Raw genomic sequence first — 23,137 nt, 5'->3', positions numbered from 1 at the left:
AGTGTTCAAAATATTAATGGCTGGTTTTACACCTGAAAGTTGTTAGTGACAACAATGTATATTGGCTGGTTACATCTGAATGGCTTTGGAACAATGCAGAAGCTAGTAGTAGGATCCAGGCACTGGGCTTCCCAATTTCCGTTGTGGAGCAACGCATTTGTTTACCAGGAGTTATCTCCTGTATGCGAATAATATTTCAGTCCTAACTCACTGCACCTGTTGCCAGGAGGTATTTATTCCAATCATTCGCCTAAAGCACTGGGAGTTGTTGCTTGACATTTTATAGCAACCCCCCAAAAGCTGTCTTTTCAAAATCATTTGTTCAGAGACAATAAAATGCAGCAAAACAGTTCATTTTACCCTAAGCACTGCTATTTGGCAGTATTCACATTTGCACAGCACAAAGCTGCAATATTGATTTTTTGCTCACAAGGCCTCCTACCAGTCCTTTTTTATTTTTATTATTATTATTGTCAGGGTTGCAAGATGGATTGAATTACACTCTGCTTCTTGAAATGCTTATTTTTACCTTTGTTGGTAGAAAAAAAATAAGGCTAAAAATAAAATAAAAAATTATAGTGGCAGGCTTTTCATTTAGAGACAGGGTTTTTGTGTGTGTGCATATTTAAGATGGTGATATGGTGAAGGTTTCATAGAGGGATCTCTCCTGCTGTATTTGCTGTGTCATTTTGCATAGTTTGTTCCTCTGAAATATGGCACCTTATTTGCAAAAAAAGAAAAAAAGAGCTGCCCCTTGCTTGCGAATTGATCAGACCTTAACCCAACTATTATTTTTAGAGAGCTACTCAAATATAGAACACAGGCAGAGATCTAGGTTAAGGGATAGTACAGTTAAGAAAGCACACTCTACCTCACCCCCTTCCCAAACTGGAGTCCATTGCCTCTGCATACAACACACTTGCATCACTGCACACCACTCAGGACTTAACACATGTTGTGAATGACAGTGTTGTTGACTTGCATCCATTTTCTATATTAACAATGAAAGAAAGTAGAAAAGCATTGGAAATTAAGTTATGCCTTTTTGTTTTGTGGCAACATCGCCACAGTGATAGGTGTCAAGCATGAAAGCAACATGGTCATCTCACACAACGTCTCCTGAAGTGTAGGGAAGATGCAGGAGAAATCTAGATGACACTGGTCCTTCACAGCCATAGATCTCAAGGATATGCCTCTTCTGCTCTAAATAATTATTAGTACATATTTTTGTTTGTGTGTATGTATATACACGGTTTCACCAACAAGATGTCATTGAATAGCCAGCCCATTCCTTATGGATCTGGATGTAGCAGTTTAAGTTAGCAAAGTCCCCATGGGCCTTAGAATTCAAGTTCTAAGGTTTTAGTGACCTCTTAATATTCACCCATGTTGTCCAAGTCTTCTTGGTCCCCTTTTGGCATCAGAGAGCAGCACAGTGACTAAGACACTGCGCTATGCCCCACAAATCTTGTTCAAATCTTGGCTCTGCTTTGAATCACTTGACGGCCTTAGACAAGCCACTTTCTCTCAGCCTCAGTTCCACCATCTGCGATATGGAAGATAATACTTGTTTATTTTACGAGGTTGTTTTACGGATTGCAACTAGATAATGCATGCAAAGGGCTTTGAGGACTTGAAAGCACTATACAAATGTTAAGTATTATTATCAGAACAGTTAAGCTAATGGCAACAATGAGGACCATAACAGCTCTGTCAGCAAAACACTGAAATTGCAGCAGATCAGCTAATGGCATCAAGAGGGGTGTGCCACTCAGAGAGATTGCAAGAGTGAAAATGTTAGAGAACACCGAGATTTTATCCAAGCACAAAAATAAAACCCATTGAATTGATGCAAATTGCCAACGTGATTGAGTGACACCATCAAAAGCAGAAACTATTACAGTGCAATCTTATATATGTCTGTCTAGAAATAGGTCCCATAAAGTTCAGTGGGACTTACATGTAAGTGTGTACAGGTTTGCAGCCTTAGAGTTTTTATTGTTGGAAAGAGCTAGAATAAGCTGGGTTAGATCCCCTTCTGCTCCTTCCAATAGATCACGAGTGACCCTTTAGTATGAGCGTATTATCATGATTTCTAAAGGACTACAATTCTTGCTCTGGCTGTATCCCACCCACCCCACTCCAAATCATCTTATTTTTGCAATCTGCCTGCTATGCCATTGCATCCTGTGCTCTGTTTCATGTCAGTTTCTCTTTCCATTAATGCTGGATCCTACCCAGTCACACAGTCCCTGTCCAGTCATTTATCAGATGCTGCTGCTCTGAGCTTCATAGGTGCAGATCATCTTATCAGCATTCCCCAGCCTTTGTTATACCTCTTGAAAAGACCCATTGTGGTGCAATAAATTGTGCTGGGCATTTAACGTGGGAGGATCAGCTTCAGATCCCTGCTGGGCCATAAAGTGGCTTTTTTGAGCAACTCACAAGCTCGATTCAGGCATCCCCTTGAATGTGTGAAGGTTAAAAGTCTCTCAATCTTAACTTGTCCCATAGAATTGTTGTGAGGATTGTATAAAATAGTAGTGTTTTTTGGAGGGGTGTGTTGTTCACCTCATTTGTATCCTGCCCTGAGGTCCCAGTGATAATAGGGCGGGAAATAGCATAGAGATATCTTTCTTCCTAGTTGGTCCAGGCTGTTGTCTTTACTCCAGTTCCCCTCACTTTAAGGCCTATTTTTAATCATTGTTTCAGTCAATGCCAGTTGTGGGTTTCAGTCTGCAGTTGTTAACCACTGGTCACATTGCCACATGCTGAGTCAGTTGTGCGGCCCTTAAGCAAAGTTTTGGTTGAGCTCTGGCAGCATGACTGGTGAGCTGGCTGAAACCTTCAGCTGCTACTGGAAGTGAAGCCAAGAGAAGTGTTGAGTCTAATCTTTACTGAAAGTTATACCTCCTGTTCTTTCTGTTAAGGAGGCTTACATACCTTTGCTGTGGTTGTTTAGCAATGAGAGGGATTGCTAAAGAGCAGGGGTGTAAACTACAGGTGGGGTGGGGTGGCAGGGCTCAAGCCCCCGCTGGGATTTCCCAGAGGGTGCAATGCCCAAGCAGGTAACATCAGTAAGCTCACAGCCTGGCTTGCAGATCCCTCAGTCAGTCTCCAGTTGCCTGTATTGTTATGTCTTTGAGGGTCAGCCTAAATGACCTCCAAGCAAACCCTGCTTCCTCCTCAGTTGCCCAGCAGATCTCTTTGCAAGACAAAAGCTGCTCTCCTTTTGTGTCAGTCTGAGCCTTCCCCAGATTCATTTCCTCCTAACCCCTCAGATTGCCCAGTTAGGAAGTACAGTGTGTGGGGTGTGTGTGTGTGTGTGTGTGTGTGTTGCCTTTTAAATATGTTTAAACAATATACACAATATATATGTATTGTTTTACTATGTACAGCACCATTTGCATTGATGACATCATCATCATCACGTACTGGCACGATCCAGCTACTATTAAACACTTTTAGCTACCTAAACTTACGCATGTTTACTTAAAAGTAATTTCCAGAGAGCTCACTGGGACTTACTTAATTATAAAGAATCTCCTTAAATTAATACAGTATGTCTAGACTAATGAGTCAAAAATATATTACATGTCAGACATTTTCAGACTAAGCACAGGAATAGGGTCTTGAGGGTATGTGATATTTTTGCATTGGGTCATGGGAATTTTTTTTTGAATAACACTGGTATATTGTATAGGACTATGGATGGTGGGGTAGTGTGTAAACTATCATAAAATTATAATTGAAATGTAATATTTTTGTTTACTTGTTATTTTAATAAGTAGCTTTACACACTCTAGGATCCATTGTTGATGAGGGATGGTTTCTAGAAATAGAAATATATACATGTATACATAAATGTAAACAAATAAGTCCCCCTTTTCCAAGTTTAGCCCCATGCCCCCACCAAATTGATAAGTCTACTCTCTTGCTAAAGAGGCATGCAAACAGAAGCAAAAGTGAAATATTCCTAAGGAGTAACTCATCTTTAATTAAGAGTTCATGGTCTTAAATCCTTTATTTGGGCTTTTAAAGTTTATATGCATTTGTTTAAAATTTCAGTAATAATTTCATGTCTGGTCATTTCTTCCTGTTAGTTTCTCTGCTGGTCTTACATTTACCTCCAGTCAGTGTCAGAAGGAAATTTGCCCCCTGTAGTTCATTCAAAAGTATCAAAAGCAGTTATGCAAAATCAAAACAGGTCTGCTGTTGAAAGTTCCACCAGGTGGCAGGGTTAATGGTAGTAACCACTTTTGAAGGGGGAAAAAGCTTGTATTAATAAAATTAATAATACTTTTTAGAGGGAAACTGTTATTTTCAAAGGGAAGAAATGGATGTGAGAATTTGAGCAAGATATTCATGCATGGGCATAAGGAATCTGAGATGAAAGGAGAAAAGAAACTGGAGAAAGATTAAGGCACACTCTGGTTTTAGGTTACAGAATTTATTAAGCCTGTTATGTTTTATTGTTTTTTTCACAGGTAGGTGCCCTCCTTCTCTGTTATTTTGGGGCAGGGGATAAGGAAAGCTGTGTGAGGGCTTGCTAAATAAACATTGCAGACTGTTGTAGATTTGATTGTAAGGTGGGGGTAAGGGAGAGAAGGAAAAATAAATAGGACTTGTTGCAAGTACTCAGTTTTAAAATGAAGTAAATTCAAAGGTTGACCCAGTCGCGGGGGTGAAGAAACCCAACCATAAACATCTGTTGAAAATAATTAAATTAGTTCCAACACAGAGTAGGGCTAGTTAAGCATGGCTTATGGTTGTAAGCATAGTTGTAAACCAGCTTGGCAAAAAATGACCCAGCCACTGAGCCGCCTTTCCATAGTTAATGTGAAAATTCCATTTATTGTCCATGTGGAATTTGACTTGTATAGGCGCTATTTTCACTTGGCCATTTCCTGTAGGCTCTGAAGTTTGTAACTTTCATGAACTCCAACCATGTATTTATTTGCTGATGTTTTCCGAATAGTGGTTACATTTAAACATGGTGTGAATTGGATGATTAGTTGCCCCATGTGATCTCTTCCACATACAGGGTTCCATGTAATTTATACATATGAATTAGTGGGCAGTAAACATTTACATGAATGTTATACCTAGAAAAATGCTCTGCTGATTACAGATGCTGTGGATCTTAGAGTTCACCCCACCCCATCTATATGAATAATAGCAATTTCATTATTTAATGTGATTTCTCTTTTCTTTTTAGGTTTCAGTCGAGCAGCATTACCGTTTGGTTTAGTAAGGAGAGAACTGTCCTGTGAGGGCTACTCCATTGATCTTCGTTGTCCAGGAAGTGATGTCATTATGATAGAGAGTGCTAATTATGGACGGACAGATGACAAGATTTGTGATGCTGACCCTTTCCAGATGGAGAACACAGAATGTTTCCTCCCTGATGCCTACAAAATTATGACGCAAAGGTAAAAGTAACGGCAGCAAGAGTAAACTACAGAAAAGGAATCCATTTTATATAGAATTACTTGTGTGTATTCATCTTAGTAAAGATCCAATCTATTTTTCAGTGGGGTTTTACCCCATCTTCTGGGGGGGGAAAATCACATATTATTTTTATCTAGAAAAACTAAAACTAGCAAGACAGTTTGAGTTTCTTCTTCTTTAAGTTTCTCTGTGTAAAAAGCAAGAAAACAGGAAGGTGACTACAAGGAGACAAACATTTTAATCCATTCGAAATGTTGCTGTATGCTTGTCATTTGGGAGGTCAAACACCTACTCAGAAGTTTTCTGCTGCCTGTTTAAGTAGCTTCTAAACATTCACACTAAGTAAATACATTGGTGCTGCAGTCCTATACACATTTACCTGAGAGTACCATTGAGGTCATTGGGATTTACTTCTGAGTAGAGATACATAGGATTTAACTGTGATAGTAGCTGCTCTTAAAACACATCTTGCAAACTGTGCTTGAAACAGCATGGGATAGCATCAGGCAGACCTAAAGCCATCCCACAGGGTCTCTCTCTCTCTCTTTGAGTACAGATTAGGAATCCTTAACTATTTTTATAAATTGTCCACAGAGTGGTCAATCTCTATGATCACCATGGAAGAATTTATTAAAACTATCTCCATATATTTGGAAAGGCCACATTTTGCTTTATTGCAGATTTGAAGTCATTGGGTTGGATCCTAATAGAGCAGTGATAATGTGTGGAGCTGGTCCAATATGGAACTGAGATGTCAGTATTTTAAAACTTTTATGGCAAAAAATTTTTTGCCCGAACTTTATATAGATTTGTGTGTGTGTGTATGTTTCATTTTGGTTTTTTAAATGTATGGAAAAGTGCAAATTCAAGTAAGTCACAAATTTTTGAATTGGAGAAAACCAATAGATGGCAGTACCATTAGATCATTACTAATAATTTATGTAGTATTACTTCCTTCAGTTAAACTGCACTGCAATTTAAAGCCAGGAACAGTTTACAAAAATCAATAAAATGAGACCCCAAAATTGTGAATTTTCAACGGCTACATTTTGACATAACACAAAATGATTGTTTATCATTACATGAATAAGCTTCAGACTTGTATTCTTCCTCTTCCAGCACAGTTGCAAAGAGATTGAAGTTTTGGCTTCCATTTTTAATTAATGTCAGTTCAGAATTATGATTAAACCCTGACAAACTGTGGTAAGTCTTAATTGTGGTTTACCAAAAAAAGCCAACTTCAAACCATGGTTTATGAAGTTTTTTTTAATAAACCATACTCAAGATTAACCAAAAATTCAGATGTGGCACTAAACTGTGGTTAATTGAAAATGAAAGCATTGACTGTATAGCTGTTCTGAAAGAGGATGGGGAAGGTGGAAGAACATGAGCTTGAGGCTTGTTTGTATAATGCTGAACCATTGTTTATCGGCATTGTATCTGAACGTAACCTGCTGTGTCTACTTTTTAGAACTGTCTGAATTTAGATTAGTTATAGCTTTACCCAACAACAAAAACACATGTGAGCATTTATTGATAGGTGATTCTATTTAATAACATTCCACTTTAGGCTTCTAGCTAGATGCAGAATGTTTTCTCTCTTCCCACTCTCTGGCACTTGTGAGAAAAGAAAATATTCGAGTCAGTACACAATTCAGTCAGATTTAAAGCACTTTTAGGTCACATTTATTTAAATGGTAGGATTAAGCATGTTCTTAAACCTCTTCAGATGAAGCCATTGGGACGTAACAGTGTTCAATTTTGGCTAGATGGTTTTTCTTGTTCTGATTGTGGTTCAGAGCACGGCATGTGCTCAAGACTCCTATTGTCACCTGAGTTTAATGTGCTTTTAAAAACTCTTCCCCTTGCATCAGCCAACAAAGTTATTAGATGGCATGTGTATGGCTGCATGTCTGAACAACAATATTTATCTTCAAGTATGTAATGCGATTTTTGTCTGTAATCTGTTCTTAAAAAAAGACCCCGTTTCAATATCTGGTGGTATAATTCTGTGTCATCGTACACATGTGTAAACATCTGAAGTCGGCATTGTCTGGTTGAGATCTAGAAGTTTAGTTCCCTAAAATGACACTGGCAGAGAAAGCCACATAGGCAACAGTTCTTTTAAATTTGCTCAACAGTATAACACGGACGTATTAAAAAATGACGTGTTCCCTAACAAATGAAAGAATCCGCATTAAAATGCATAGTTTGAATTAGTGTCATGATTCTAGTTGACTAGGTGTATTGTGCGGGTTAATGACTTCACACCAAGCTGTATTTTCAAATGGCAGCGCTCCTTTCCTCCCTTGTTGTGTCACTCATTCATTTTTCACAGGACACAGCTGCACTGAAGTCAAAGCCGTACCCGAGCTGTTTACTTGCATTGCTCTCCTGACCTTTCTATTTGTAGGTTAGCAAGCAGGCTATTTAAAATGTGTAGACCCTTAATTTGAGACCTCCTTTTTTTCTTTTTGTTGTCTTAAAATGTATGAGGACTAAAAAGACCATTTATTTGAGAGAAGCAAGGGACAGGAAATGGAGATGTTCTCCGGCAATCAAGTACCTTCTGACAAATGATGTTTTTAATTCCTTTTGTCAACATGAGTGACGCATGGATGAAAAAACAAAACAAAAATAAATTACCTTTCTGATCAGACCCCATCCTGTGAGCATTACATGTATTCCCCTGCTTGTCAGATCTAAAAAGAAAATGCAGGAATATCAGATGAGCTTCCTTTCAAGTGAAAACAAGGCTTCTTTCTAACGTAATGAATAAAGGAAAGCCTTTCACTAGAGCCCACAGCCTTGGACAGTTGGATGGGGAAATCACCCATCTCATCTGATTAATCTCATCATCTTGTATTGCTTTGGCCCCTTAAGCCTCAGGTCTGCATGGGCCGAAGGCATAAACCAGTTGAGAAAATGGTTTCACTGCTACATCATTTCATTACAGTGCCCCCTACTGAGAATCATTTTGAAGAGCCTTGCCATATATGCCTTCTGACAGCATCCAAAAACTGGCTGTGTAAAACTGCCCGGCAATACAACATTAAAATTGTATGTCTTAACATGGGTTTAAAATGCTTTATCTCCAACTTTCTAATCCAGTGAAGGCACTGTGTTATTGATAACGAAGCCACCCTTTTAGGGGTGGGATTTTTTTCCAGGCTTAAGAATGGAAACGTTTCTGCTTTATCAGCTTTCCTGTCAATGCAGCAGCTGCTCCTTCTGCAGATTGAGGCGTCTCCCATTTTTAAAAAGGTGTTCTGTGCGAAAGGTGTCATATAGTGAACTGCAACCTGCATTTTTCTATTTCTTTTTGACTCTGCACTTTGGATACTTGGTGCTTTTTCTGTGCCCCAAAAGTGATTGTATTGATTGTCACATATCAGATACCAGTTTGGACGAGTGCATTCCCCGAATGAATGTGCATCAAAGCTGTCATTGTAAATGACTGATCTCAAATATCAGGTCCTTATTTTCCTTTGGCACATCATTGGCTTTCAGTACCAGAATCTGAAAGATACTTGACAAACCTCTACTGTACATGATTATCAGAGCCAGACACTCTCCCTTAGACATTCCTTTATTTAGAGCTGGCTTTAGCTCACATCAAAGTGGACTCACAGATATAGGCATTCTTTCTGCACATTCATCTCAGAGAGTAAATTTGTAGTCAGAGGGGTGTTTGATGAGTTCTTCCTATTTAAGATCAGTTTTTAACATTGGCTACTTTTTGTGAATTCACTTTAAGTCACAAAGGAAAGAAATGGAAGAGCCTACTGTTGACTGCATTGTCACATTTACCTGAGCAATACTGAATCACATGCAGCACTGGGGTGTTTAATGCTCCTTTTATTAGTACTGTTAATTACCCTTTTGATTAAACAATAACATTTGATTTGTACTTGTTATCCTTAACAACAACTCTGCAAGGTAGGTCAGATCTGAGATTAAGAGTGGCATGTCTAAGGCAACTACTTTATCATTTGTAGCTCAAAGCAACTGCATCTTATCATGTCTCACTAAAATGCAATGTTATCCCATGTCAGACTCCTGCGCTGCTCTCCCACAAACACCATGGGACTCACTGTAGACAAGATTCTGCTATTAATGGCACAGAATTATTAATATGTGCAAAATTGGAAAAATTCTGCACAATGATGTTTTTGCCAATGAAGGAAAAAACACACACTCACGATTAGATGGCCTGGGGAGGAAATCCTCTTTTTTAACAGAGGGGTGGGTTTTTTTGCCTCTTTTGGCTAATTTTCAGCCCAGATTTAAAATTAATTTACTATAGAATCTGTTTTACTTTAGAATCTTTTAAAAATATTAATTCAGTGATTGACTATTTGATTCTTTAATAGAAAAAAACCAATTACATTGAAGAAGAAGTATTCAAAATGAACCAGATGTCATTGGAAATTTTAATCCACACTTGGGATGTGTTCTGTTGCAGTTGTACTAAATTTATAGATTAAAACTGATATGTAATCAAGTGGATTAAAAATAATCACAAGTTTTTTACTGCTGTCTTTCAAATTGGTAAATAAGAGTTAATCTGATACTTGGAGGAGGGCTAAATAAACTCGTAGACTGCTTGCAAATCATGACATTAATAATTTCCTCTTGGTAGCAATTGGGTTGACAAAGTTTTATCCTTAAAATTTGATACATGAGAGTTGCATGCATTTTAATAGAGCTTCTTTCATATAGCATTTTGATACTACTGATTTGAGCTTTGACATGGATGGCCTGAAGGTTTATTGCTGGTCATATATTTTTCTATCCAGCCTAGTATTCCATTCTGGTAAATTGCAGTTTTTGTCTTATGCCAGAGCTTTCAAATGACCACATACATGCTGATGAAAGACATCTACCTTGATTGAAAATAAGTGGCCAGACACACATCTAAGGGTTGCATGAATCAGCATTGAGTCTAATAAAAAATCTCTTTGAAAAGAGAGCTTTAGGTGGCGGGTTAGGTTCTGTGGCAAGCCTCAAGGATCCTGAGAGAACGTATTCCTCCCATCCTACTCTCCCCTTCATCTTGTCTGAAAGATGTGGGGCTGTCACCTGAAATTGCAGAATTAACACTTAAAGAGGCCATCCCCCCACTCTCCCCGCCCCCATCCTAGATCCTCATCAAGATGTACCCTTCTTTCTCCTTGGCAGTCCCACTGAACTTAATATACGGAATGAACATACAGTGAGCTTACAACAATGCCATTATTTATACAGGCAGGAACATAATTGTGCAGGAGACCATTCTCTCTCACCATCACAGCATAGCTAATTATATTATGATATTGGTCACTGTAGCTACTAAATCAGATGTAAAGTGGATTTAGGGTTCCTGTAGTTGGGATTGTAGAGCCATTTATCTCAGCCCTTTCCTGAAGAGACCTTTATTAAGCTATGATGACTGCTGAATAGGAAGTGTAACCAAGATTATTTTTATTCAAATATAATTTAAATATTCATCAAAGAGGATTTATGCTTGAAACTGACAGAGACTATTAACATCAAAAAATATAATTAACTGCACTGGGTATCATGAAGCAGAGTTAGCCAAATAGCTGAGAGGTCTAATTGCTCTAGAGTTTGCAAAGCAATAGTTTATATATTATACGGTTGCTGTGGAATTAATAGTAATGTGGTTTCCTATGTGAGGCAATTAAAGCTTTCTGTGAAGGTTCATTGCTCTATAGGAAATCTGTTGAACATCATGAAGTAAACAGGACTGACACTTAAAAAGATGACATGAGAACCTATATGGGAGTGCTGCTTAAAATTACAAGAACATAGTTAGATCTTTAAGTCTAACTGAAGAGAACTTTTTCGCTTAGGCAATAAATAAAATAAATAAAAAAGATTAAAAACAAATTAAATGGCTCCTAAGAAACTGATTACTGCACAATGATTGAATTGAATACAATGTTATAATTATTAGAAAGTGGCTTTGCCGTACAGTCACAAATTGTGTTCATAAAGGTTACCACCATAACACAAAGTTATCTTTCGGTTACAATAAAAGTATTATCCTGACCTTTTGGTCTCCGTTAGGCCTTTGTGGTTGAATATGAAAAAGTGATATTGTTTTAAAATTGAACTTCATAGATTTTTGTGTTTATGCAGCCCATCCACTCTTGAATTAGTCAGATGTTCTAATGGTGTTTTTCATTACTGAAACTGCTGAAATGTGAGAACTCAAGGGTCAAGGATAAGAACAATAGCACAATGTTATGGTGCATCTGTTCTTCCTCCATTAATGAAGTCACAGCTAATTGCCTGATGAATTGGCCATCTTGACTCAAAAAGGCCTAAATAATTCCAGGCTTATATATTATACCCTTATCAATATAAAACAGAACATTATAGACACAAGCTAGAAGAGGGTCCTTATTTTTTCTGCATGTGAATCCCAACTTTGAAAATGGGTGTATCTATATGTGGGTAATTTTGTTTGAAGATAACAGGAAAAGGGTCTAAAACAGACCCAGCCAGCCTTCCAGTTGATTATAAAGACTTTTGCCTGTGTTATATATTATTTAACATGCTTACCCTGTTTATATCAGTGACATAAGAGTGTGTGCTAGTTTCTCAGAAGAGTACTGTCTTTGCCGCTTCATAGCACACTGTCTTGTACTCCCAGGCCTACACATGGTGTTAGCAGATATTTAAAGCATTTCTGCCTAACATTTTATAGGTCATGATGAACTGAGCCTATAAAGCAAGTTACTGCATGAAGTTAACACAGTCTAAGATTGTAACATAGACTGAATGCTTTACTATGTGTAATACTTTTATCTTGCTACAGAAACATCAATTGGACATTTGAAAAAATACAAAACCGCACATACGCCATTTTTTTTTTAAAAAACACCTAACATATGATAATGCTACAGAACTATCACCTGGAAATTAAAAGCCTTTAGGAAGTATAATGAATAATCCTTACATTGCAATCCTGTGCTCAGAAGTAAATCCTGTTGACTTCAATAGGATTTTCTTCCAAGTAAGTGTGTATATGATGGCAGCCTTAATCTCCTTATTACAAACAGGGGAGATGAGGTGAACTTATCTGAGCTATAGTTTATTTAACTGAGATGTAAGCATAAAAACATCCATATTACTTTATTAGTGGCAGTTGGTGCAAGTCTTATCTTTAACCTTGGTCTTCAGCATTTGCACTATTGCTTTCTTGCTGTGATTTCTAGGTAAAGAGGATAATGATGTTGAATATGTCTTTAATCTAGGCATTTTACAAGCTCACAAAGCTATTGTTTAAGTATAAATCAAACTGCTGCCCTCAAAACTAGGGTTTATGTGAATTACTGTTTATATATGTGCAACTATGAGGCAGGGTGGGTTCATTTTTCTCTTATTCAAAAAGAACTACCACTTACATAAACGTACGATGTTAACTTTCAGGTGGTGAACTCACTGAAACAAATATGCTTCCAGATCTGTACGTGATTTCTCATTTCAGATGTATTAGCCTTCCAGGTCCATTATTGCACTGCCAGTACCACAAATAGGTTGAAAAACTGTCATTTACTCTGTATACTTCACATTCTTAGATAATTTCTTTGCTTTTGTGACTGAGATACAAAGTAAAGATCCCTCAGTGTAGTCCCACTTTTTTTAAAGAGCACTTTGGGTAACATGCTGTAAGACTAAATGCATATGAGTTAGCGTTCAGTTATCATGAATGCCATCAGCAATGCCTTGTTGCTTTCTTATCAGTTGCTTCCTGCTGTCAACCCAGTGCTTATTTTCAATAGGAAAGGATTTGCGTCCCATGTAATGCAGCATTATGTCTTGCAAACGTGGGGTTTTTAATTGTGCAAACACATGAAGCTTTTGCAGTGGTAGGCAATTTGATTAAAGGATTAGATTATGAATATTTCTGACTTGATTAAAGATTAGCTGGGAGCTGATAAGAGGTGGGCCAGCATATTGCCTCATATGCTTCTTAACTTTCTTGTCTGGGAAGAGGGGACACTAAGGTACCTATTTCCAAAGACTGGTTGATTTTGAGCACAAAGTGGCTGTTCATTGTGGATTGAGCATGCAAATTCTAGCAGAACACATTCAGAGAACCAACCTACCTTGCTTCTTCCTCCAAGATGAAGCTCCCTTGAGTTACAAGAATGAAAAGACACATTTTCAAAGAAAGTGTTATACCTAGAAGCATTACAAACTTTCCAGATGCTAATTATACCCAGACACCACTGTGGCTGATGAATAACAGTTCTTTTGTGGCATCCAACTTCTCTCAAGGAAAAAAGGCTACTACACACAGTAGCACAAACTTCAGAGATACATTTTAATAGAAAATGACACCACTGGTACTGAGTTGATTAAAGATCCTTCCAAAGGGGATATCACTTCTGTCGCATGTTTTAAATCACATGGTGGAGGGGGAGAAATGGGTAGGTAAATCAGTAGATCAAAATCAAAACCCTTTCATTTAGTTATTAGTTGCCGGTTTGACATTTATACTTTTAAAGCCGTGAATGTAAAGTTACTTAAAAGGTGTGGGTGGGAGGGCAGGAGGAGATTCATGCTGGTCTCAGATTGCAACCTAATCAGTACAAGAAAAGGGGGGAAAGAACGAAAGGAAAGAAATTCAGGTCATTAGGGAACGGTTTCAAATTAGTAATCTTTTGGTCTCAGTGGCTTTTAAAATTTTGTTTCACTGTATATTGCAGTGTGCTACAATGCTTATAAAAATAATGCAGATAAACCACATTGGTAAATGGACTCCAAAATGAGATTCCCCACTCTTGTCTCCGCTGCCTGAAACATCACAAAAAAGAAATATACGAAATACATTTGTTCATAAGAATCAACTCCTCCTGCACGCACAGGTTTGTATGTTGATTCTCCTTGTTCCACATAATTACTGATTGTAATACTCTGAAAGAGCAATTAATGGGCTAGAAGAGCCATTTAGGAAAACCCAGAGCCATGAGGGTGAAAAATAAGGAATAAATAATTATAAGCATCAGAGGTTTGCGATGACCGATCTAAATTTGAGCGTACTTAGGAGGAACACATTCTGAGAACTGAAGTGCTTGGCGTGTGTTGCTATCCTCATATCATGCGACTAATTAAATATTTAAAAGTCCCCTCCCCTTCTCCCCCCCACAACTGAAAGAAAAATAACCTGCCACAAAAGAGCTGGTAACTTTTTCAGATAATTAACAGGTTGGGTGGGGAGAACTCAGAAAGCCTCCAAGGTTCTGCAAGGTCATGTCTTATTATGCTGTATCTTCTATATGGCCTGGTAACAAGTTTCTTGCTAATTTAAATCTTAACTAGGACATCCCATAGTGATTTCCCATTTCCCTTGTCAAATGGGAAGTGATTGTTTCTGTATGTGAAAACTGCAGTGGGTGAACATTTTCATAAGTAATTGGTCCTAATTGACACTGGCCCCAGTATATATAGATGCACTGTAATTATCCAAGGAGAAGTTTTGAAACTCTAGGCACCCTATAAATGTTTAAATAAATAAGTATATCCACATTTATTCACTATATGTATCTGTGATAACATTATCCCTGCATTATGTTGAGACATGATGACCCTTTGAAATTAAGGGGGTCTCAGTGGTCTCTCTCCGTAAATAAATATGCCTTATTTTGCTCCTAAAATGAAGCCAGTTTTATGTTGAATGTGCATTTCTGCAAACAAGAAAGTTGGGCTGGATTAATAAGACTTGGAGCGAGTCAGGCCTAATTTGCATTAAACTGACCCAAAGGTCTTGTAAAATTGCTCAGAATTATCAAGGCTTCTAACGTATCAGAAGCTTTATTAACAAATTACTGGTGCTGTTTTAAAAATTGCTTATTTCACTAATTAAAGGAGCTTTTAAAGGCAGTTTTAAGTCATATTTAAAATCTATGCAAATTACTTTATGGAAAAGAAAATCTGCATGCTCTTCATATTGTAAATCCTGGAACAATTTATTAATCGGGAAATGACATTAAAACAAGAAGGGACAAGAGAAGCATTCTGACATTGTAAATTTTGTAAGCCCTTTATGAGCAATTAAATGCTAAGGTGCAGATAAAAAAGAATTATAGGCATACTAGTATTTCCCATAAAATCTGCTGTTTCTACCCTTGACATCAATTGTGACCACGTTATGTGGAGGTAAGGCCTACTAATTTCCTCTATATAGTGGCTAGAATTCAAAGAGTTACTTTAGGTTAGGGTGGCCATATTTGTGAAACCAAAAAAGAGGACACCCAGTGGGGTGACGGATGGATTTTCCAGAGCCTCATCCCCCCCACCATGCTATTGGCAGCTGCCATTAATGTGGCAATTGTGAATGACATGCTTTCCAGATGCCCCAGAAAGCGCTCTTTCTCCTCCACTCCAGTTGCAGCCTTAAGAGCCCTGATTGGAGAGGCACAGGGGACAGCAGTGCTAAATCGAGACTAGAAAGTTGTACTTTGCAGGTGGTGGAGGAGTGCTTTGAACAGCTGTGGATTCGAACCAGTGTTCAAAAGGAATGTTTCCATCCAGGGTCTGTGTATTGTTGAATGCCCTGACCCTAACATATTTGTTCAGATTTCTTTCAGGTGGAATTTACTTGGGAAAACAAAAACAACTTGTTTGCAAGCAAATGTGTTTAGATTGCAGTGCAAGTCTTGATCAGGCAGAAGTTCTCCAACAACATTTCAAGGATTGCCATCTTTTATGTGACTTTGCCCGGTCTTTAAGATCTGCTTTAGAGGGTCTATCCTAAGTGATACTTCAAAGATTGTTTTGGTGGGGGAGAGGGAAAATCTTACAAGGCCTTTTCAGTGGTGGCATGGCTGGCTGGGGAACACTGAGAATTGAAGGATTTTTTTTCTCTGTCTAAACAGTTTTCTTTTTAGCATTAGCAGCCCAGTACAGAGTTAGTCACAGAATGTGGTGTGCTGAACTTAGCTTAGTATTAGGCTGTAAATTGAGAAGAATAGAAATCGGATACTGTTGCTCTTAGGGTGGAAGTGTATTGGAGAACCAAGCAAATTATCTACTGAAAATGGTCAGCAAAAGGGCATAGTTTTGCCTTGAGATCAAACCAATTTTCCTATTTTAGATCAGGGTGGAATCTCCAACTCTTATCCTGCTTCAACAGTTGTACCTTAGAACTGGCTTAGACACAAAGGTGCTTTGCCTGAATGGACAAGCAGTTCAGCGCATGGTCTCTCCTCACCTTAAGAGCAGCTTTTCTTTGGGGAAATGTAGTCATAGTGAGCAAGAACAGGCAATAAAGTCTTGTTGCGGGGCCAATATGCTTTATTGGATCCAAGCTGACATCATTGCGCTTATATATTCATTCATTTATCACTTGATAATGCTGTTCCTTGGTGCTTGATGGATTGTGTCCCCTTGGATTCTGTTTGCAGAAAATGCATACAGTTGTTACATGTGGATATGCAATTAAATTATTTGCTTTTAAATTGTTTTGTATCCCTTGATTGATTTTACAGATCCAACCAGTAGAAACACAAAAAATGAGTGGGTTTTTTATTATTTGTATTGCATTTTAAAATATCTGCCACAACCATTACTTATTATATTAATTATGACAAATGGGATCGTTACTGTGGAACACCTCCTTTGCCATATAATTGCACTGCATTTAGTTTCCTAATGTTATGTTTATTTAGTAATTAATAAAGTTTGAGAAATCATTAATTATTATATATTTAAAGAAATCTGCACCTCTGTTTCTCCTGCATTGTTAAAAAAAATGTTGGTTTAGGCGCAGGCTCTGCTATTGTGGCCGTGATTCCTCATGGTGCAATAATAATAATAATAATAATAATAATAATAATAATAATAATAATAATTTTATTTATTTATTACCCGTCTCTCCCTTTGGATCGAGGTGGGGAACAACATTAGTAAAGGAATCAACACATTTTAAAAATTCTTGATAGTCACCAGCTGGAAAAGGCTGGTCTTCAAAGCTGCCTTAAAATCACAGAGAGAGTTAATATTACGAATCTCCTTCAGCAGGCCGTTCCATAGGTTACTTTAGGTTACTTCTAGTGGTTCTGGAGCTGGTGTTTTAGGGACAAAACAGACATTACTTTAAATATGTGTCTAGCATTTTGCATTTCTTTTTCTTTTCTCTTTTTCTTTTTTACTCTAGAATAGGTGCATCTAGATTGGGACCCTGACATGGGAAGTAGGGGTTTCTTTAAGATCTGAATTGAGGGGCCTGTACCTACCCTTGACTAAAAAGAAAAAGATGTTGCTGTTAGACATAGATTTAAACTAAACTGGGTGTTTTGGGGGGGGGGGGTTGGCCCTGAGTGAGCTCTCCTATCATGTGAATTGTAAGTCCTACTTATTGGCTTGGATACTGAGATAAGCTGTTTGGGAGATACAGATGACTATGGGTGGCAGACATGGACAGCAAGCTTATAATAGTCACCAGTTCCAAGTGGTGTTAATACCAGTGAATGTTATGTTGGAACCCTTGAAAGACTGTTGTTCAATTTGGAAAGCAAAATTGCCTGTCTTCATAATAGTCTTAATGCTGCTATTATAACAGGCCCTGATAAGGGGTCCAATATTCTGTCTTGGCCAGTTTTCATGGTTCAGTTCCAGCTGTTGTGGCCTAAGGATTTGGACAAGATGCTTGCATCCATTTGGCCGACCATGTGCCCTCTTGACCCTTCCCCATCATGGCTGATTTGAACTAGCCAAGGGAGGTTGTCTGGATCAGTCCTTGTAGCCTCAAGACTGGACTACTGTAACACTCTCTATGCGGTTCTGCGTTGAAGATGCAGCTAGTACAGATGCAGCCGCCCGAGCAACCAGGTGAGCGGCGCTGCCAGGGCAAGGCCGGGGACAGGGGGGGGGGCTTCGTTTTTTTTAAAAAAACGGACTTACCTGGTCCGGAGTCTTCGGGCCGCACGTGGCCCCTTTAAACTAAAAAAAAAAATGGCGGATGCTGCAGGGATCCCGAAGTCCCTGCGCGTCCCGCGTCTGGAAGCCGAGGCGGCACACGCTAACGTCAGTGTGCCGTCGCCCCGCCTCCCAGCTGGCTTATCCCGGCAGGTCTAGCAAAGCCCTATGGCTATATGTAGAGGTATATTGCTTCCTGTCCTAGCAAAAGGGAGAAGTTATTCCACTAGATGCACGTGTGCATGTTCCAAAAATAGTGATTGCTGTGTGTTGCAAACTACTGTATGAAACCAATTTAAATATATCTTACATTCATGAAATCAGGGGAATTGTACTTCTTTTTTGAATCGGTGTCTGATCAACTTCCTCACAAAACGACAATTCCCAGAGTCCCTTGGATGAAGGCAGAACATTTAAGCTAACTTAAAGGCAGTATAATGAACAGGTTAGATTGGATTAGGGTCCTATTGGCATGCACATGTCTATTGTAAGAAGAGTTCCCTCTACTTTGCCCATCTCCTCCCACTCTGTTTGCCACCACGTGATCTGGAACAACATTCCAACATGCAGTGTTTCCTCATTCAGTACTACTTCTAGCTACTTTCAGGGTACTGGCCATGTCATTATATACCAAGCCTTTCATTTTAATGCTGGAGTATTCGTTCAAGACTGTAGATTTTGCATTTTTAATCTTTCCTAGAACAGTGGTGAATAATGGCCCCTGGCAGGAGATAATGAAATTTTCTTAATTTATATTTTCAAGCAGAAGCCTCAATTGAAAATGGCATCCTATGGCCTGGAGACATAGCTCTAGTGCAAGTTTCAGGGGAGATGTAATAATAATGCAGTGCCAATGGTGACGGGGAATGATAGGACAGTGAAGGAGTAATTTAAGGAAGAAAAGGGAATGTACCAAAGCTTTATTGTAGCATATCTAATGATCTGCTGAAGATTCCCAATGGCCTTTGGAGCATGACAGGAGAAACTAATGTTATCTTGCCAAAACAGAAGCCTCTGCTTAATCAGCAGAGCAAGACCATTGATTAAAACACCTCACACAAATAGATTATACATGGAATCTCATCTACATACTTTTCACTGGGTAAAGTGTAATAATGAGCATAAGATAATCAAAAGAAGAGCAAAAGCAATTTGTTGGGAATTGTACAAGTTGAGATTACAGCGGGAACACAAACAAATTAGAATGGAAACAAGGACTGCTTTTAAAGCCAAGTGCACGATGATGAACTTACACAGTACACAGGGATAAACAGGAAGTGGGAAAATGTAACAGTAGTTGAAAGATGAAAAATTGCCTCCGCTATATTTTTTTTCCCTTGGAACTCTTTCAGCTGATGTGCGAAGAGCCCAGCCTGCATTTGCACAATCATTCAAATGAGGTGAGCCAAGTTCAGCATCTCGTTGGAGCTGTTAATTAGCTGGCCATGTTTGATTTCAGATTTCCCTCAGTGCCATCTCTGCACCAGCTTAATTGAACCTTTTCATATATGTAAGTGAGGGAAAACATTCTAGAAAGAAAAAAAATATTTAAAATGTTAAATATAAATAACATAAAACAAATCTGCATTGGCTCTAACTGTATTTAAAAAAAGAAAAGAAAAGGTGGTGACTACATTATACAACCCTGGCCATTATCTAGACATTTGCCTCTTTTATTGCAATCTAAATTACCTGCATTTTCCTCACAATGAGATGTTTGTGGGTACATAGGCTGCATTTGTAGAGAACTGGGATTCCTAATGAATACATTTACAGCATAGTTTGTACATATCACCTGTCTCTACTTTTGCAATAGTTATTGTTGTTGTTATTATTATTATATTTATTTGTATTCTGCCTTTTGCCCAATACTGGGCCTCAAGGCGGTCAGCTGGAAATTTATATTCCTCTTTGCTATACACCAACAAAAATAACTTTTTATGTATTACTTAGAAGTAGAGGAATGTAAGAACACTAATTATAGTCTAACAAAGAATGTGTCCAAAATCAAGGATTGTTCATTGTTGACTGTGATCCTATGAAATAGGACTTGTACATAAGGGATAACTAGCCATCTTATCGATACATGATTCTGGATTTCCAGAAATATATTTCCAGTGTCAGAGAGAGAGAGGGGGGGGGGGGGGAGGAAAAGAAAATTACCACAGACTAACTATATTTGCTTGTTTACTATAACTATTAGGAATCTGCTATCTACCTGGTAATGTTGGGATCACAGCAAATTATATATTACCTTTGTGTCATCCACAATAAAATGCTGTTAAGAGTTTGGTAAGATTTTTCTTTATTAAAATAAAATAACATTCTTTGTCCTGTATCAGAAACATTTTTTTATTCTTTGAAAACACAAAAAACAACAGATAATATAGTCTAGCTGTTGCTGTAAGTTTGGTCAATAGATCTATATCCTAATTACATAGAAAGCTTCTTGATCACATTTAAAGAAAAACAAATTAAGGTAGGCAAAATATTGGAAATTCTAGGTTATATTCCATTAGCACCTCCTGCTAATCAGCCATTCTCGAAGTGAACCTAATATGTTTAGATTTATGGTAGAAAAAAGAAAGACCAAAGGACTATATTAATTTATACTAACTTTGAAAAAGATGGGAATCACAATTATTAGTCAATCAAAGCTTTCTAGTCGTTCCTTGTCACTGGATGAGTGGATTATATCTGGATGTGCTGCAGGGTGAATAATATAATGTGAGAATTGTATTTTAATGTGTGCTGATGTATATATTAATTTTGTAGGTTGCCCTGGCTATGATTTATCATAAAAAATAAAGATATAAATGTTGAACTAAATAAATAACAGTGTAGTCCTTTTCTTGTAGACTTGTAGTTCCACTGAGTTCAATGGGACTTACTCCCACATAGGAATGTATAGGTGTTCACCCTCACAACACAAACCTATTCATGTCTCCTCAGAACTAAGTCCTATTGAGTTTGGTTTAGGTTTTGTCCCAGGGAGCCTAAGGTTACGATCCTATGCGTATTTAGACAGAAAAATCCTACAACTGCTAGCATCTCTCCAACTAGCCATGCTGACAATTGTAAGGACTTCCCCACCCCACCCATGTAAGCATTTTCCCCATTTTTAATTATAGCATATATCATAGGGATTTATACCCTGTCCTTCAGGGTAGAGTGGTTGAAAATAATTTGTTACTGTTACAATTTTGAACATTTGACCTGCTGATGTTCAAAATTGGGCACTCAAATCCCATTCCCAGTTCAGGCAAGCAGGTCTGTGCAATTCAAATAGGGACACTTAGCAATGAGCTCTAAGATTGGATACAAATTTAGCACAGAAAATAGGTACTGTGCCTGTTAAATTGATTTAGGATGTGAAACGTTTGATTTTCTCTCCATAACAACTGACATTGAAGTATCATTTCGGAGTCATAAAGCTGAAGTTTATGCAATTATAATAGTATCAGCAATTTTTCTGTAGGACATTTTCTAAAAATACTGAAACACATAGGAGACACTTCACATGTGGCTGCTACCAATATTAGCAGTTAGTGTGCTCCTGCTGGTCAGGATGATATGCAATTATTATTTTAAAAAAAATTCTGTTCCCCCCAAAAAACAGATTTTATTAACTACATCATTTATGCAAATCTGCACATTTTCTGGTCTTAATAACTGCATAAAAGAACAAGATACTATGGGTCACCCTCCTTAACCACTGAATGTTTTGTTTGGCCATCTTGTGATTGCTGAGATTTCTTGCATATTTTCCATGTATATCTTTACGCTCATTAAGGGCTAGCAACTTGCTTTAAAAATTAAGATTCCCAGGAGGCTGAATTCTATGTCCATTTGTGAGGAAGTGCTGAATATTGATCGCCAAGCTCCAGTGTTTAGGACTGAACTTAGAGGCCACCATCAGTATTATTGCAACAGCGGAAAAGATACAATAAGCGCTCCTTTCAGCCTGACATCTACCATTGATTTCCATGGCCTTACCTGCTGTGCAAGGAACTCTGATTATTCCTGTTGTTCTTGACATTCTCCTGAATTCTAAAATCAGGGTTTCTTTCTAATGTATTATTGATTTGATTTTTACCCTCCTTTCCCACCAAACAAAATGGTGTTCAAAGCAGCTAATAGTAGTAAAAAACCCCCGAACATTAAAATAAATTTAGTTTTTAAAAAATCGTTTTTAAAAAGCCTCCTGATATTTTGTTTACTAGGAGCAGTCATACTGAAATTTTATAGTTAGGCTGGCTTTAATATTCATATAGCAGTATGAATTTGAAACTCAGCTTGATCTTGCACCTGTTGGCAGAGGACAGATGTCAGAAACTCCATGACACAAGACAGATCCCTTTGACTTGTGCAAGGGTATTCAGTAGTGTGGGAAGTGTTGGTAATGCAGGAGTTGATATACGGCTGGAGTCAAAGGCTAGACTATTATTTTAAGATCTGGCTTCCTTTCCTTCAGTTTACTGACAAACAGAACTCACCCAGGAGATCAGCCAAGCTTTCTTTGTTTTAGTCACCAAACGGTTTCTGACCTTTTACTCTCCTCCTTCCTTTCCTTTCAGAGTAAAAGGCTGGAAGTAGTTTCATTTTACTTTGTTTCGTTTTAGTTTTTAGTTTTGATGAGTAATGCTTTATCCGTATTGAGAATCATAACTCAATTTAAAACATTGAGCCATCAAAAGTACAAATTCAGTTTTATTATATTTGTCTGCTAACTGCCACACTTATACAGATCTAG

At 37.9% G+C, this 23,137-nt stretch overlaps 1 protein-coding gene across 11 annotated transcripts in view; it reads left to right on the top strand.

Moving 5' to 3' along the window:
• The window catches only part of ADGRL2 (adhesion G protein-coupled receptor L2), a 231,313-nt gene that overhangs the window by 132,269 nt on the left and 75,907 nt on the right, over window positions 1-23,137 (top strand). For all 11 annotated transcript variants that reach the window (XM_063137019.1, XM_063136942.1, XM_063136949.1 and 8 more), the window contains exon 3: window positions 5,219-5,432. In XM_063137019.1, coding sequence (XP_062993089.1) covers window positions 5,219-5,432 — 214 coding nt within the window. The remainder of the gene's footprint in view (window positions 1-5,218; window positions 5,433-23,137) is intronic.

The sequence above is a fragment of the Elgaria multicarinata genome, chromosome 1, assembly GCF_023053635.1.
Source record: "Elgaria multicarinata webbii isolate HBS135686 ecotype San Diego chromosome 1, rElgMul1.1.pri, whole genome shotgun sequence".
NCBI classification, from domain to species: domain Eukaryota; kingdom Metazoa; phylum Chordata; class Lepidosauria; order Squamata; family Anguidae; genus Elgaria; species Elgaria multicarinata.
Note: the sequence above shows the minus strand (reverse complement) of the source record. Positions and strands in the feature narration are given on the sequence as shown.